The 17664-nt window shown below is 38.2% G+C and overlaps 2 protein-coding genes across 3 annotated transcripts in view; one reads left to right on the top strand and one right to left on the bottom strand.

The window, feature by feature from the left end:
• The window catches only part of LOC134741589 (uncharacterized), a 34079-nt gene extending 23004 nt beyond the window's left edge, over nt 1–11075 (top strand). The window contains exons 23-28 of the mRNA XM_063674425.1: nt 652–725; nt 2544–2661; nt 4148–4260; nt 5572–5669; nt 8845–10072; nt 10711–11075. Coding sequence (XP_063530495.1) covers nt 652–725; nt 2544–2661; nt 4148–4260; nt 5572–5669; nt 8845–10072; nt 10711–10806 — 1727 coding nt within the window. The 3' untranslated portion in view covers nt 10807–11075. The remainder of the gene's footprint in view (nt 1–651; nt 726–2543; nt 2662–4147; nt 4261–5571; nt 5670–8844; nt 10073–10710) is intronic.
• Nucleotides 11076–11242: 167 nt separating this feature from the next.
• LOC134741588 (uncharacterized) lies at nt 11243–14915 on the bottom strand. 2 transcript variants are annotated; one of them, XM_063674423.1, is made up of 2 exons: nt 14450–14915; nt 11243–11519 (listed from the first exon to the last, which is right to left on the bottom strand). In XM_063674423.1, exons 1-2 carry the CDS (start codon nt 14751–14753, stop codon nt 11365–11367), a joined length of 459 nt encoding a protein of 152 aa, XP_063530493.1. In that variant the 5' UTR covers nt 14754–14915; the 3' UTR covers nt 11243–11364. The 2 variants fall into 2 exon arrangements, with proteins under 2 accessions (XP_063530493.1, XP_063530494.1); XM_063674424.1 differs by lacking the exon at nt 11243–11519 and adding an exon at nt 11572–11747 and having other exon boundaries at nt 14450–14904.
• Nucleotides 14916–17664: the final 2749 nt, after the last annotated feature.

The raw sequence follows: 17664 nt of genomic DNA on the forward strand, positions 1-17664 counted from the left end.
ATAATAAAACAAGTGGAAGGTATCCAAGCAAACTATTTGTTCCAAGACAAAAAGTAAACATATTTAGTAAAAATGTTTATATCATGGCAATTAAATTGTATAATAAGATTCCAAATGACATAAAATCACTAGATATAAATAAATTTCAGAAAAAAATGTTTGATTGGTTACTTGACATGTGTTTTTATTCGATCAATGAGTTCCTTAATTATTAATAAACTAATTATTTTATTGTTGTAATATAATTTTAATGTATTGTAATCGATTCCTGACTTAACTACTATTGTGCCAATACCTAGGTAATTATAAGGTTTGTAAAACTCGATATGTAAATATTAAAATATATTATATGCATGTTAGTAATAATCAAGTAGGTATAGCAACTTAGTTGTAAGTAATACATATTTCTACGCCGATAGAGGCAGAATATGCCGCACTTATTGTAATTTGACCATCTTTGTACCATATTCTATGAAATAAACATTTGTATTTGTATCGGTCCCATGACGTCGAGCGATTGTCGAGACTTAGCGAGTCGATGCTTTGGGATATACCGACAAAAAGTATCATTTTGGTTGAAGATGACACAAATGCTTTCCTTTATCGGATAAAAGTTTATCCAATAAAAATAATATTTCTATTTGTTTTTAGTTGACAATCCGATCAACATGCCGTACCCTCACATGCCGCCGCCGTATTGGAATAATACGAATAAAACTAACCAGGTAAACTAAACACAAATATTTAAATACCTAATTGGGGGCTCGGTGAACTGTATATAAACCTCGCCAAAGGTGCACAATTTTTTTTATAATAGGGGATATTACTGCAATGTTCTGCCACCAGAGTGCAGCACTAACCATTTTAGTATACCATAGAATAACATACATCATAGACATAGTATAGTAGTTATAGACATGAAAACGAACGACCAGGGGTAAGAGAAAGACATATTCATGTATTGACAGGTTAATGTATGGCAGCATAATCCTTTTTCTCTTTCACTCTTATAAATTTCGGTATTTCGCCATCGCCTCCTACCTATACTGCCATTACCCGACCATGAAAAAAAACCCGGTCGGTGATAAGGACAAAGCATGGCACTATTTTCTCTTTCCTCTTATAGGAATCGCAATAAGACGATCTTTCTCTATCAAAGTGTCAGGCCCTTATTATACATACTGTACCTTTGACAGGTTTTTGACAAGTTTTCAGAGACAATAAAATAGGACATTGATGCATCAAGGCGGTTTGTTTACAGAGGATCTACCGGGAAACGCGAATCCGAAATTTCGCTATCTGCCTCTTTATCGCTCGAATATGCAAGAGTGACAGAGATATTAGATAACGAAATTTCGATTTTCTTGTTTCGCGATAGACACTCAGATTGTGGTAGTGGCGCCCCCTATGCAGAGTTTCGCGTAATATTCCCTATTGCTGTTCATATTATATATTATAGTTTCATGTATCTCTAAACGTATTAAGTTTTAGTATAATTTTGCATAACAAAAAAATCATTAGTCGAAGTTAGGGACTAGTGGCGAATATAGGTTTCTTTTTAATTCTTTTTTTATTACTTTATATGCTCTATTTATCGTGAATTCAATCGATCAGTTTTTTTTAATATACCTATACTTATGTCTAGGTATACAAAAGTTTCGCCAAACTGTAGACAGTTTGTTGCCTTTGTTGGTAATATTATTATTATAATATTTTACTTGGGCGAAGTTGGGTACCAGTTGGAGTTAAGGTTCCCTACCGTAAAGTAAGGACGCTAAGCACGAAGAATTTAGTTAATGAACCTCATGCATGAACTTTATATTTGAACGAAATAATTTTTATTCGGATGTTTGTTACCGTTATATCATGTTACGAAATGCATTTCCGCTATTAAATTATCATTTAATTGCTTAAAATAATAAATAAAAGTACAAAAATATGCCCGCGAAAGCTAGTGAGCGAAACGCACGAAACTTCACGCGTTCGACAGATTAGTTCACATAAGTATCATTCATAGACATAGTATAGTAGTTATAGACATGAAACCGAGCGACCAGGGGTAAGAGAAAGACTGCCTCCAACCTATGCTGCCATAACCCGACCATGAAAAAAAACCCGGTCGGTGATAAGGACAAAGCATGGCACAATTTTCTCTTTCCTCTTATAGGAATCGCAATAAGACTATCTTTCTCTATCAAAGAGTGTCAGGCCCTTGGTGTCATTAGTAGCAAACGTCAGTCCGGCCAACGTGTGACGTCATCACGCTCTGTCGAATTCGCGCCAATAATTATGAGTGTTTCAATCGCTCAAAATTTTTCAACATTATAATAATTTTATAATAAAATAATGTGAAAATAATGTGTTTGTGTGTGATGTGTACAAAAGCATTTTTATTTTTTCCGGTGTTCAAACGTTATAAATTATGATTACAAAAATTTAAAAAAAAAACATGCATGGAGCTAATTAACACGCTATTTTTACCACCCCTTATTCTCAAAGAATGGCAACATTATTAACGGGGCCTGGTTATGGTCTTGTCCTAGGATATGCGCACGAACCAGTTCACGCAGAACAGCCACTCGCAGACCATGGAGCGGCTGATGGGCGCGCCGCAGATGTCCTTCCCGCCCTCCGTGCCCTTCAACATGATGATGCCCTACGGTGAGACCAGTATCATTGCTTATCAAACCAATGCCAATTATGTGCGCCCATAGGCAAATCACAGAGCTTCATTTTTTACACACTTTTATTTAGCTTCACTGCGTATATACCTTTGTATATATATGTATAGTGCTTCAAATCTTGAACCTAAAATTTGAACCACTTCCCGGTATCTGATTCAGTTGAAATTTGCAGTACTATCGTAATTCCGGTGACAATGCAATAATATGCTAACATGGAGGTGTTCTGATGATGCAGCCGGTAGATAGCAAAAGGAACTCCTCGATGGAAAAACACAAACATCAAGTTTAGGCTCATTAGAAACGTCTTAAGAAGTAATCGATAGACATGCAAATGAGAAGAAGTACAGTCAGCAATAAGTTTCCCAAAAATTTTTTTTCGACAGTTACTTGTGTATATTGAGACCCTTTATATCACCTGTGTTATACAAATAAATGTTATTCTATTCTATTCCAATTAATATCGTTATTAACTTGCAGTTTTCATAACAAAATATATGGTTGGCAGAAAAAGCAATATTTAAATATAATTTACTAAAAATAAAAACTTCATTACATAATTAATTATAAACTGTAATAGATATCATACACAAAAAAAAAAGTGACCAAGTCCACCGGTGGCCGAGGAGGGAATCGAACCCGCGTCTTCAGCTTACGCGGCTCGGCCACCGGTAGACTTGGTCACTTTTTCTTTAGTGTATGATATTTACAGTAAAAAAAAAAAAAATTGATTTGATCCCTAGTTGGACACAATAAATTCTTCACATTATTAAACCTTCGGCGTAACATAATCGTTTTGTATTTTTTGTCTTATGCAGAATTTTTAGGACTTTTAAAGGTCTATTATTTGGACCGTTAAAGGGTTAAATGGAATGGGTCTCATATAGATATTTTATTTACGCAGCAACACTGACGCGGCGACAGAGCGGTAGTATAGGGATGATGACACATTTTGAGTTTTATAACAAAATTTCGTAAAATAGATAGCAAATGAGCAATTCATCACAATAATGTGGATATTAAAATAATATAAGGAAATAATACAAAAATACAGGACCTGAAAGTTTCAAAATTTTAGTTTCTTGTTAACTTCCAAAAAGGAAAAAAGTAAGGGTGCCGTTAGATTCCTACATTTTATCCAAAAAAAAAGATTGTATAGCAACTATATACATAAACGCAGTATTTCACCGACAAAAACGCAATTTTCTTGTTTTGTCCATATTTCAAGATGGGCTCTCAGTGACCTTGACGTCACGTTCAATTATCGTTTTGTTAGGAGCGTTTCGCGAGTGAAGTACGACGCAGGCGGGAACTCGGTGGAACGACTAGTGAAACTCATAACGGCATGCGTTTCTGAAATCGTCCGCACCCCGCAGTTACCGAATGCCCTATAGCATGATTTATGGATATCTCGTGTACCCCGCACTATCAACCAATGAAACTGAGCCTTAATGTTTGTGTACCAGGCGGCATGGTGCCGGGCTGCGGCTGCGGCTGCGGGCTGTGGGGCGCGTGGTGCTGGCAGCAGCTGCTCCAGCAGCAGCGCGAGCTGCACGCGCTCAGGGACCACCTCTCTCTTGTAACTATACTCTTGCCTACATTCATATTCTAGCCTAACGGCCTGGGGCCCGTTTCCCAAAAGCTTGTAACTTGTAATACAAGCGGATGTCACTTTTTGACAGCTTTTGTTAGAAAGGGACTTCCACTTGTATTACAAGTTACAAGCTTTTGATAAACGGGCCCCTGGCCACGACATTGCGTGATTGCGCGACCGGCGGTAAGACGCAAAAACAGCACACGTGACTCGAACACTTTTATCGGGCAGCGCGAGCGATGCCACGACTTTAGAGCGGCGCGACGGATCGAGCGGTGCCATGCGAAACAAAATGTTTTTTGTTTTTCGAGCGACATGGACACGGAATTTAAGCGTTTACTATTGAAATTTTGAATGTACTTTCACGTATTTAAGTATGTAGTAACTAGTAACGTCTCCACACTCATTCTTGTGTACTCGTAATTATTTTTCGTGGTGCTTTTTATACACAATGTATAAACTACTGAACTAGCCGACCCTAATAGTATTTTATACAATCGTGATATAATAGAGAGCTTTTCAGTCGAGTACCGTGTATAAGCAACGAAGCTTGCTGAGTTGCTTAAGTAAAGTACGAGATTGAAAAGCTTGATTATATCACTATTGTATACAATACTTTTTCTACGAGACAAAAAAATAAATTAGTCGTCCTGTATTTAGCTCATGCCCTGTACAAGATGCTATATTTTAATCCGTCTGCGTCCCAGCGGCTCCTAGTCGCTGCCGCCGCTACAGTAAGTACGCGGCATGGCTGGCGGTGTGGCGGTCGCTCGCGGTTGCGCCGCCGCCTAAGACCAATGTCGTGGCCAGGCCGTTAAAGTTGCGCCAAAATGGCTATCCGCTTTTAAGATGATTATTTTATTTAATTGTCATTTTAAATAATAATTTTATGTAACAAATTAAATTAATATTATCCTCACAATTGTAAAAAAATATTTGATATATTTATATTAGTATTACCCTACACTTGTAATACCTAATAATGTAATTAATTGTACCTTAATTTATCTAATTTAATTTCATTTTACGTGTAATATGTAATGATATTATTAATAAATGATTAATGAGTATGAGTATTATGATATGTATGTAGCCTGTTAGCATATATGGGCCTCAATGCCTTTATCTGTGCTTGTAACACAAATCTTATGGCGTTAAGTATTCAAAAACTTTTGTCCAATACCCCAAAATCTAATAGAGGTTTGTAGGAAAAGGTTGCTAAGTTTTATGAATATGGAGGTTAGTCTCAATGAAACGTCTTAAAGCAACTTGCCAAGTCTATTTCATATTACCCAGCTTGAAGAACGCTGGCGCGCAGAGACCGCGTCCCACACGCTGAACAACCAAGTGGCTCCCGGCAACCGCGCCAACAACTATTGGGATAACTTTAGAAGGTACGTACACATCGTTTAAGGCCCACTTGCACCAACCCGACTAACCCGGGGTTAACAGGTTAAACCTAGAGTTACCATGGTTACCAGTACAATTTGACACTGGATTAACGGTTTAACCGGTTAACCGTGGGTTAGTGGGATGGTGCAAGTAGCCCTAAGAGGCACAAGCACTAGCCGCCGCCATGCAAGTTACCCTCTTTTGACCCCCGACCCAAAAAGAGGGGTGTTATATGTTTGATGGCAATGTCTATTTGTCTGTGGCATCGAAACACTCCAGAGGATGGACCGATTTCGATGCGGTTTTACGTGAAAGCGAGTTTCCTTGGGTGAAATAAATTAAAAGTTGAAAAGTTTCGCAGACGTTTCTGCTTGATAAAAATTAGAAATCGATCCAGCAAATTGAAGATTATCATTATCACCTCTTTTCCAAAGTAATGTGTAAAATGGTTTTTATTGTCATATAGCAGGGTTTTTTAATAATTTAATTTGATAGTTGATAAAGTTATTAAAACAAATAAAACTGAGGGAGCAGAAGTTACACTCGCAAAACTTATATCAGCTCTGTTATCTTTTTGTATTACAATTTTAAAAATACAAATACAAATGTTTATTTCATAGAATATGGTACAAAGATGGTCAAATTACAATAAGTGCGGCATATTCTGCCTCTATCGGCGTAGAAATATGTATTACGTACAACTAAGTTGCTATACCTACTTGATTATTACTAACATGCATATAATATAAACAAACAATGAAAACTAATACCAGACCCATGTTACCTTAATGTTCATGCAAAGTTACATGTGATTTCCGCAGGTAGTTTTAAAATGAGAGCGTAAATTAGGGGCCCGTTTCTCAAAAGCTTGTAACTTGTAATACAAGCGTATGTCACTTTTTGACAGCTTTTGTTAGAAAGGGACTTCCACTTGTATTACAAGCAACAAGCTTTTGAGAAACGGGCCCTAGGTTGTATGGCGACGGCTAATTGTTTGGGAGTCTTAAGTGTTTTATTTCTAATAAAATATACCTATGTTTACTTTGACTTTACATTTACATATGTATGTAAGTTTATGATAATTATTTTTCTCTTTTCAGATACTAGATTTGATACATAAACAAGTTATATTTAAATCCTAGTTATAGTTAAATAATGTTTCAGTAGTTATATTTCCATCGACATTGGTGAGAATTGTGTTCCATTATAAAATAACTTCTAGTTTTAAAGTTTGTTTGTAATTTACTTAATAAAGTAATTGTAGCTAAAGCAACTCGTTTGCAGTTAATTTCCTCCACAAAATCTGTATATCTATATGATATTTTCAAGCAAAAACTAACCTATTGTTTGTTGTTGATAAGAATTCAATAAAATAACACCCGTACCTATTGACAATGCGATACCAGGGGCCCGTTTCTCAAAAGCTTGTAACTTCTAACAAAAGCTGTCAAAAAGTGACATCCGCTTGTATTACAAGTTACAAAAACTTGTAATGCCTGAAAACATCACATATCACCTTGTTTCAATTGTCCTAATACTAAAATTTCAATTCGTGTGTTTGCCTGTTCTTTGAATTTCCTAAATAGTGATGTATGTAACTAATTACAACCGGTATTAATTTCGAAGCGTGTTTAAAGAGGCTTCTAAGACTAACTATTTATTACAATAACTCGCCGATTCGGTTCTCATCTCCGCTGGGTTACAACTACAACCGATGCGATTGGTTGATTTCCACAAGTCTTCTCTCATCTCTTCCTCAGTGGAAAGGCATCTTTGACAGTTTTTTTCATCCCAGCAGATCGAACAGAGGTGCTTTGATTCTTAAATTTGATTTTGCTGCGAGTGTGCAGTATAGTATTTTTGTCTTTCTAATATATATGATTTTGATCTCACCACTTAGTCAAAAATTTGTTTGTGTCACACGAGAGCAAAAATTTATTTTGGATTTTGTGCCTTAGATATTTGTTATAAAATCGTTCGTTTGCATGGTAGGTATTCAAAATCAGTAGTCGCAGTAAATAACTAAGTATACATACTCTCTTGTAGATCCAATAATTGAAATAATTTTCGATGAATTCCATTAGGTCTATTTGCAATAAAAATCGGCCAAGAGCATTTCGGGCTATGCTCAGTGTAGGGTTCCGCAGTTAGGTACCATTCTATTAGCATAGACTAAACGGGGGCTATTAGTAAGTATCATGTACCTATATTGTACAGTATTACAAACATAAGGGAGTACCTTTGCAGCCCTAAAGTACGTCGTTTTACTAATATAAGAAGAGGAGACTTTTTGCAATAACTCAAAAACGGCTGAACCGATCATGCTTGGTATAGTTTTATTAAGCTTTTGTTTTACGATCTTTATCATATTTTTTGTAATATATATCAAAAGTAAGAGGGGGGGACACATATTATTGCTTTGGAGAGATTATTTTCGAAAATATTCACTTTATCAAAAAATGGCCTATCCAAGGATTTATTTTTCCGTTCTGTCGCCATGTATGATTTAAATGTTATCCATGCCAAAATGCAACTTTTCTAGCACTTCGTAGAGCACTAACGATCAGGGAGCAAAGGGGCAGACAGACGGACATGGCGAAACTATTTGATTATTAACTATTCCCAGTTAACTACGAAACACGAAACCCTACAAAAGCGAAATACTTAATGGATGTGGATTCTTATATTTTGGTCACTTATTGGCGGTATCAGATACATAAATTGCACAAAGGCGGCTCTCACTCTCGAGTGTAATTTTGTTATACCTTAACTAAAACAGATTATACACTATCCATGCAGTGTAATAACCCAGATCATTAGTTTGGCGCTATTAGGAAAAAATCTCAGTATTGAACGTTAATAAGTAATAAGAATAATAAAACCTTTTTAGTATTCAGTTTATATGCAATTTAATTGTTAACACCCTGATACTCTTGCATCTTTTTTTTTCATTATTGTTGTTATTGTTTTTGTTCTTGTTTGCACAAATAGCTCTGATTTACTCTGTAGAAACTTTATTAAACATGATGTTAAAATATTTTCATTAAGGAAACTGTAAGTCTAGCTTTAAGAAAATTTCCAGTGTTATGTATAACTATAGAAGACTGTTTGTTTCTTAAATAACTAAATTATAATTGTCCCTGCGCCGGATGGTACTTTAGCTCGCAATGTTTCCAGCTACTCGCGGCAGAACCTGCTGTCGGCGAACAGCAAGACCAACGCGGACGGGCACCTCGGCGGGCTAGCGGCCGCGCCCTTGCCGCAGCCGCTCGTCTCGCGCAGCCACAACGCGCTGCGCCGCGCCCCGCCCCCGCCCCCGCCCGCGCCCGCGCCTTCCCACGTCGCACGTCGCGCCGCGCCCGACGTGCTCAACCTGCACCACGCCGAGCCCCAGCCCCAGCCCCAGCCCCACTCCAACAACCTGCACGCGGCCGACAAGCGCAAGTCCTGCTCCAAGCTGCCCGCCAAGAACTCGCGCGCCGCGCCCCTCTCCACCGGCAACCTCCACCTCCAAGACAACCCCAACCTGGCCTCCGCCCGCCGCGACGTCGCCGACAAGGCCACCTCCAAACTCTTCGATCTCCTCCGAGAGAACGTCTACTCCGAGGTGACGACCCTCATCGGCGTCAACGAGTCCCACCCCGACTTCCTCATTCAGCTGTTCAAGGAGCTGCAGCTGATCAGCTCGGACCCGCTGCGGCAGAGGGTCCTCCAGTCCATTCGGGGCGTCCTGTCCCAGTACGGATCCGCGCCGGAGGGCCGGCCGGGCGACCGGCTCCGCGAGGAGGCCGGGCCGGCCGCCGAGGGCGACTCCGCCGACCGCGCTCTCTCCGCGCAGGCCGGGTGCTCGACCGCCCCCCACTTCGACAACAATATTGTTCGCTTTCTATTACTAAAAAGTGAAGAAATATGCACCCCCGAGCTGATGGACTCTCTAGCGACGCATGTTTTAAACGGGGGTCTCGACGGTAGACGACCCCAGATATCTAAGAAGAGGCTGCTCGAGTTCCTCTCTAAATACGAGGGTATGACCGTCTGCAGCGTATCGAACGACATTATCGAGAGCCTGCCGCTGGTGATATCGGGCGGCGGGGGCGGCGGGGAGGGGGAGGCGGGCGAGGCCGGCGAGCCACCGCCGCTGCAGGACGTGGCGGGCTCGCTCAGCCTGTTCAGCGCGAGCGACCCCGCGCTGCACGCCTGCCCCTACGACATGTGGCCGGGCCACGTGCACGTGGACGTGGACGGGGAGCCGGGCGAGGCGAGCCCGCGCGGCCGGGAGGACAAGGTGGACCTGCTCGACTGCTCGGAGATGCACAACGGCGACCTGGCCGAGGCGGACCAGTCGTGCGAGGCGGCCGAGGCGCTGCCCGACGTCGTGGACACGGAGGAGGCCGCGCCCGCAGAGGTAATACAACAGGTGCTCTACTGTAGGTGCCTTCCCTTGATCAATTGTGCTAATAGAAGCGAGAGCTAGGTTACAATCTTTATTAAATATTACCGACCACACTACGTATACTCGATTAACATTGTTTATACCTATTTTATAAACTTGCGAAGTCTTGCGTCACGAATACCGTGTGCAGTTCTGCCATATTTATAGGTACTCCTATTAATCGCTTCCCTACTGTACACATGTTTATACTATGTAATCGTTAAATAATAAACTGACCTACGTGAAACGATGAGATGCATTTTCACTTTACTATGTTTTATTAACTTTGCATGTGTCACATATGTAACTTTGTATGTGTTAAATATAACAACTGTATGCGACTCACAATGCGAGCCTGTAATCGAACAATGTTTGACGAATTGAATTGGTCAAACAATTAATCATATAGAAGATAGGGTTATTTGATGAAAAAAAAAAAACAACTTCATATAAATGTTGTACTAACAAATATCAGGTACATAATATCACAGTCGCATGGAAACAGATTGAAGTTAAATCTACAATAACATTTAGTTTTACGTCGTTATACACTTAAAGTAAATCTGTACGTCAAGTGAAGTACGTAACAGTTCGATGTATTTATATTAAAGGCTGATGCAGAATGGGTCGGGCTCGATCGCGTGCCAACAAGGCTGCATTTGGGAGAGTCATCTGAAAAACAGAAAGGTGATGTTAATATAATGTAAGAACGGAGCAAACACCCAAACTGCAAACTTGACAGTTTGCTTCGTGTTTGAGTGGCCCTGAAAGTAAATATCACAAGATTAGATCTTCTCACTCCATCTGAAACAGAAAGATGAAACAAATGGAAATTAATAATATTTCTTCTTTTTCAGATTAAATCTCGAGCGTCCCGTTGAATTTCCGATTGTGTTTTTATTGCGTGTAACGTTAGACTTGAATTATCCATTTATTTAATATTAATTATTCTATAATTTTAGAATATGCATTGTGTTTTTATCGCGTGTAACGTTAGACTTGAATTATCAATTTATTTAATATAATTATTCTATAATTTTAGAATATGCAAATTTTTTCAAAAGTATTGAATGTTTAGAACAATAAACCATAATTTACAATTAAACTTTTATGTTTATTTATTTGTTAAATAAAAGCCTCACCTTTCCCTTTTGAATTTATTACAAAAAACTTAAGTCAATGCATCCATGAGAAAAAACCTTAACTACTTATATTTTTAAAGTTAGTGTCCCAGTCACTTATAAACTAATACTAAAAATATCACACTATTCCACTTGTACATGTCCCAAACACTGCAATAAATCAACAAAGTTCCCTCCGTGTATATTCCAATATAACGTCTCCAACAGTTCTTCTTGACTTCTGTCCATTTTCATGTTCTCATTTGTCTCGGGTTCATTGCTTTTCTCTCTTTGCATCTCTGCAGATAGAATTAATATTTCTGAATTAGATATTTGTTTTCCAGGTTGTCGATAATTTGGTATAGTTTGTAGAGATTAGATCAATTGTTTTCCAGGTTGTTAGCAATTTGGTACAGTTGGTAGAGATTAGATCATATGGACCATGAGACAACGAGATATGTCTGGGTTGTTGTGGGTTGGACGCAGTAAACATGGGTTGTAGTTGGAAGTTGATGGCCCCATACCCTCTGAAATAAAGTCGGACTTCATCACACTGTGCCACAGGTGCATCAGCAGGAAGTCTCCAAATCCAGTTTTGTTGCGATTTCAACTACACATATCTTAATAAGCACTTCATGTGTTATTTTAGTAATTTAAATGCAAATTTTTAACTTTTCACTTTTAGCCGGGTTTTAAATCGATTTGTAGTATTCTAAATTGTTACTATACTTAGTTTAGCAATGATGGAAATTTAGAACACATTAAGTTTCGGTTAGATTAAATATATGCTCTGTAAGCCTTTAATTATTCATAAAATAGCTTACTAAATTAATTGTATGCATGATAAACAATAGGAAAATTTTGCATTTAAATTAAACCTTGACAAACATTAAACTAGACTAACAGATAGTACATAAAATATGATTTACCTACAATACTGGCAAGTTCTTTACAATTTATTGAGTACCTAGTTTAAAGCAGGGATGACTTGTGGACTATTTGTTTGGCAGGCAGATGGAGACTTACAAATAATGACTTGATGAATACTGAAATTCAAAATTTAGTGGATACTTAATGAAACATAATTGAATTTAAACTGTTGTGAGACATACTAACAATAAATAATTTCACGGTTTAGACTCACTTGTTTTAGTCACAAGACTTATTTGAAACATCTAAATAAGGAAACCTCCTCCTCCTTGTGCAGGCACATTCCACCAAAACATGTTGTCTAGTTTACCACAGTATGGGCAGTTTGGTGATGCAGACATTTTCTTGAGGTGCTTAAATTTGTTTGATGAAATGTGGCCAGAATAAAGCCTGAGGAGTTGTGCTACTTCCATAATTTTAACTTACCTATCCAGTTTTACTCACTCATATTTTGCAAATTTTATCTCTACATATGTACATTCACCTGCAATAATATGTTACTCTTCAAAGGCCGCAAAAATATGTGCCACGCTTTTATGGTTCTACAAATAAGATCGTGTCAGATATTTTTGCGGCCTTCGTTGACCTACCTGCCATACCCGCAGGTGACTGTACCAAGCTTAAAAAACAGAAAACTTGTGGGTTTTTGGTCAAAAAGTTTGGAGACCCCCCAACATAGAGGATGCTGGTGATCGTGGTGAGAATAATTTTAGATATTACTAGCTAACAACTCACAGTTTTCGTTATCTTTTATGTAATCCAACTTATACTTAACCGGGTTTTTAATTTAGTTTCTAAATTTCACAGGAGTAAATAACAAAAATATTCTTGCTACTTTCCCTTTGAAATTCTGGGTAAGTATTAACTATCAATCAGTTACAAAAATATAAATAAAACACTGAAAATCTGTGTATTAACTCTAAAAATTGCCACGCCTGCCTCTAGTGGCCCACCATACAAATTGGCAGACACATTTTAATCAATGGTATTAGAAAATAGAATTTAATTTATTTCGTTTTAAAATCATTCAAAACAAAATAAAAAAAACAGTATGGTATGATAAAAAATGAAAGCAACTCTGTAACCATTTAATACTGATTCAAATTGGATTGGAGGTAATTTGTATCAATACTAGGAGCATGCCAGAGGATAAAGTTAACTGAATTTTCAAATACTTAACATAACTGATCATATGTACACCTCATTTCATTGCAGTCAAGGTTACATGTGGTCAGTCATGTGATGATAGTGGTACATATAAAAAAATGCATAATTAGTATTCTCAATGATGTCAGCATATTTCTAATTTAACAAGTACTTGTTAATGGCACCAGTTTTTACAATATCTGCATCTGCATTTAATAACAGTTTTTTGCCAGACACCATATAAAACATTTTTATTGTAAATATTCATACAAGTACTGCTGCCGGGCTAGCACATGATTGGCGCAACAGTATCTCGCGGTGAGATAGACTACCCATCCCTCTTTATTTAACATAGAAAAAGACGGGTAGTCTATCTCGCCACAAGATACTATCGCGCCAATCATGTACTAGGCCTTCAGACACAATAACAGTTACTGTCCAGATATTTTCCACATTAAAAATTAAGTCAATCAACTCAATCAAATCAATTAAGTCAAACTAGGAAAAAATCCAGAGATATATTGACGGATGGTGACCCTACTTATGAAATAAATACAGTTCAGAAATCTAGAAATACCCTATTCTGTTGTACAAATGTAACTGGTTCCCCGCGATACAGGTGTAACCTAGTGCGGGAGCCCCTGGTAACTGTTTTGTAAAACTGTTTAAATAATAAACTATTCTATACAGTGTAATACAAATGTAAAGTAATGCCTGCCAAACAAAATATTTAAATAAGTACATAATATATAATTACACAATACAATTTGTCAATGCAACAGGTGTATTAAGAGTATCCACATATCACCCACAAACAATGCTTGTAAGGCATTAATAGTAGAGAATGTGGGTTCGAAATTGCAACAAATACTGTCAAATGAATACTAATGTAAGTGCCACCTGCAATGACAAGGAACGCAGACTTCCCACTTAAAATAAATGGTGACAAACAACAACCTGCTGCATTGTTTAAATGTAACAGATGAGGTCAGAAGATAAATTGTTATAGTAAAATGTAATAAACAGAAACCTCCTTGGATTGATGCATACTTTGTAGTAAAATTGGTTATCGTAATATTGTTTTACAACCTTGCGCTTAAAGCATTATTATCAAATCAAAGAGGTTTCACAAGTCAATTAAAAAGAAACCTACCTGGTCGGGGTCGCTTGATTTGATGGTGATTGCCGTCGTCTGCGCTGCGTTTTCTACCGTGGTTGTGTGGCGGTGAATTTGCATCATCACGCGAGGCCTCCACCATTTCGCAATCGGTTGCCGCTTCAATATTTTGTGGTCGTTTCGGCTCATGGTATCCGTAGTAGCAATTCGTCGATATGTGAATTTTCTGACATTGTCCCACAAATTGATTGGCATCAGTACAAATTGGAGTAGGTCGCATTGCATCAAAATTATTTCTGGCGTCTTGCACGTTATACAAATCGAAGCCGCTGGCCGGCATTTTATTAGGCCTTGTATTGGTGATGTACTTCTTAATCAAACGATGTCAATTTCGTAGAATTCGTTTTCTTCGATTGATCTTCAAACCGGAGTACTTCAGTAGTGCAAAGAAATAAAATAAAATGTAATAACAATCAAGTCTACAAGAAGTAACTAGTTAACTACTAAACGACTAGGCGTGGCGTGGAGCAAAAAGAATATATAATCCATAGATCTAGTATATATCTATAGATGCGGCCTACCGCGTGCGCCCGTAAGGGATAGACATAGATGACGTCATAAACGTGGGGATACCATATTGGTAAAAAATACCCCAATATTTGATATCACATTGGGGCGATTACCCTGGAGGCAAAGTTAGCTTGTTTGACGGTTTTAAAAAATTGTTAAATAAAATGTCAATGGGCCGTTTTTTTAGGCGTATGAGCAATAAAATACCTCCTATAATTCGCGCAGGTGGTACAAAACTAAACATGTTTAGTAAATAAAATGTATTATCATAGATCTAGTATATAATCACTAGTAGACAGAGTAGTCGAGAGTAGTGAGGTATAGGGGGTTTTCAGACTCAAGAGTGATTAGTGAAGTCAGTGAAGTATGGATGGTATAGAAAGGATGCCAATCTCTTATGGCAGAATGAGGGCTAACGCGTATGAATTCGCCGCTAGGGGCGCTAGTGTAGATGGTGGTCTTTTCCATAGTTCGAAATGTCAAATGTCACTTGTCACTTCAATGACTGACAGCTGTTCTTTAGTCTTTTGGACCACCATCAACAGAGGCGCCAACTGGTGAGCAAAAAAACGATAGCCCTCATTGTTGCAAAAGTGACCAGCTTTCAGCTGTAAATAATAGTTCCTAATCTCTCCGGTGGCGCTAGGTAGCCTACCAAACACAGGTAGTACCGGGGGTAGGTGGCGGTAGGTAGGTACCAAAGAGTATTGTAATATATAGGAGACTCTATGACATGAACCATAGAGGTATAATAATGTAGAGATGAAATGGGGGAGGGGTAGCAAATAACCCGAACAAATTACGTAGGGTGTTTCTAATATGTTGTCAGGAATGTTAAAACGTGTTTTTAATTTTGTCGCATTGCGTATGTTCTGTCCCTCACCGTCGCACGGGTACACATCTATATAAAATACTAGGTGTAGGTACTTCAGTGTATGGTGGCGCCGCCTATTTACTGTTTTTTACGGTCACTTTGATACATAAAAATTTTTCCTTACCTCTCTACCTTCCATACAGTGAAGTAAGACAGACCATAGACAATATGCAAAAGCAAGTCAAAGAGATGCAAGCATAAATAAATATAATAATTAATTAATAAATCTATTTTACTCCAATTATGGCGTAATTTGCCATGAATGGGGTTGGCCGGCCGAAATAATTAGCAGATGGCGCCAGCCATGCGCCAGCATAGCTTGCCCTGTCAGTCCCTAGAATTGTGTCAAATTTTTGTTTGCAGCAAGGACCTCACACTCTTTGATAGAGAAAGATAGTGTTATTGCGATTCCTATAAGAGGAAAGAGAAAATAGTGCCATGATTTGTTCTTAAGGTCGTAACACACCATCGCACCGCACCAAGGTCATTGTGAGACGCACCCATAAGTAAGAGCGAGAAAGAGATATCGCTCACTTATGGGTGCGTCGCACAATGACCTTGGTGCGGTGCGATGGTATGTTACGACCTTTATCACCGACCGGGTGGCATCATAGGTAGGAGGCGAAGGCGAAATACCGAATTTTATAAGAGTAAAAGAGAAAAAATACTAATGTATGCTGCCCAAATTTTATATGAATATTCTTTCTCTTACCCCCGGTCGCCCGGTGGCGCTTCTATAACTACTTGTGTATACTATGTCTATGGTTTGCAGATAACCTACCCAAAGAGTACATAACCACTCATAACCACTACGTTTTAAGAGATGAGACTTCCTTACTGGCCAATGGAATCAATTTAGTATAGGTCTAGTGACACACGCACAATATGACACACGTCAAACGTCAAAATTGAGTCAAGGTCAAGCAACGTGAGTGCCAACATAGCAAAACGAAATTTAGTATAGGTCTAGTGACACACGCACAATATGACACACGTCAAACGTCAAAATTGAGTCAAGGTCAAGCAACGTGAGTGCCAACATAGCAAAACGAATAGTGCTGTAGGCACGCATTCCCAGCATTTATCGATAAATTTTCCGTGGTACCTCTGGGGCGATACATAATAAGTTATCATTTTTATCGATAAAACAAATAACCTTGCAGTCTATTTTATTTAGAAAAATTACAAACATTACATTTTGCCAAACAAGCCCATTTTGCTTTACCACCTTGCTCGGACGTGTTTAATAAATTGGTTATCTTCTGCCGAGAAAATTAGTCATTTTGTCTTCTACATTCATTGCGTAATAGTAAAACAGAAAACATAATATAAAAGTGCCACTCTCGCAGGTTATATTTGTCGCCCTTTCTTGCCTGCTCATCGGCTGGAAATGCTGAACAGAATCTGCTACAAGTGACGCCGTTTCACCCACTGTCTGTAAATGAAAAATACCTAGTTATCGATGGTTACCAAGAGCAGCACTAGTGTTACGAACAAAACAATTTTTAACTATTTTTAACAAATAAAGCATGCAATCGTGCTTTTACGTTACACGGGACTAAATTTTGTCCAATTTCTTGCTTACCGGTCAGGATCCAAGGGAAATCTCGCTATAAACTTCGTTTCTTTATTTTCACACCGGTAGGCAAGAATTCCACTAATAGCACAAGTTCTATATTGTTTCCTTGGTCGTATTTTTGTAAATATGCACAATCAGTTTCAGTAAACGATTTTTATATAATGATAAAACGAATTAAAACCTCGAAATAATACGACGAAAAGCTCGAAAACTAACAGAAATTGTTGA

The sequence above is a fragment of the Cydia strobilella genome, chromosome 5 (assembly GCF_947568885.1).
Source record: "Cydia strobilella chromosome 5, ilCydStro3.1, whole genome shotgun sequence".
NCBI lineage: Eukaryota > Metazoa > Arthropoda > Insecta > Lepidoptera > Tortricidae > Cydia > Cydia strobilella.

Coding starts and splice junctions, on each gene's coding strand:
- LOC134741588 (XM_063674423.1), bottom strand. CDS start 14,753: ATGCCGGCCAGCGGCTTCGATTTGTATAACGTGCAAGACGCCAGAAAT. Junction 11,520..14,449: donor AATCAAGCGACCCCGACCAG/GTAGGTTTCTTT, acceptor TTCTATCTGCAG/AGATGCAAAGAGAGAAAAGC.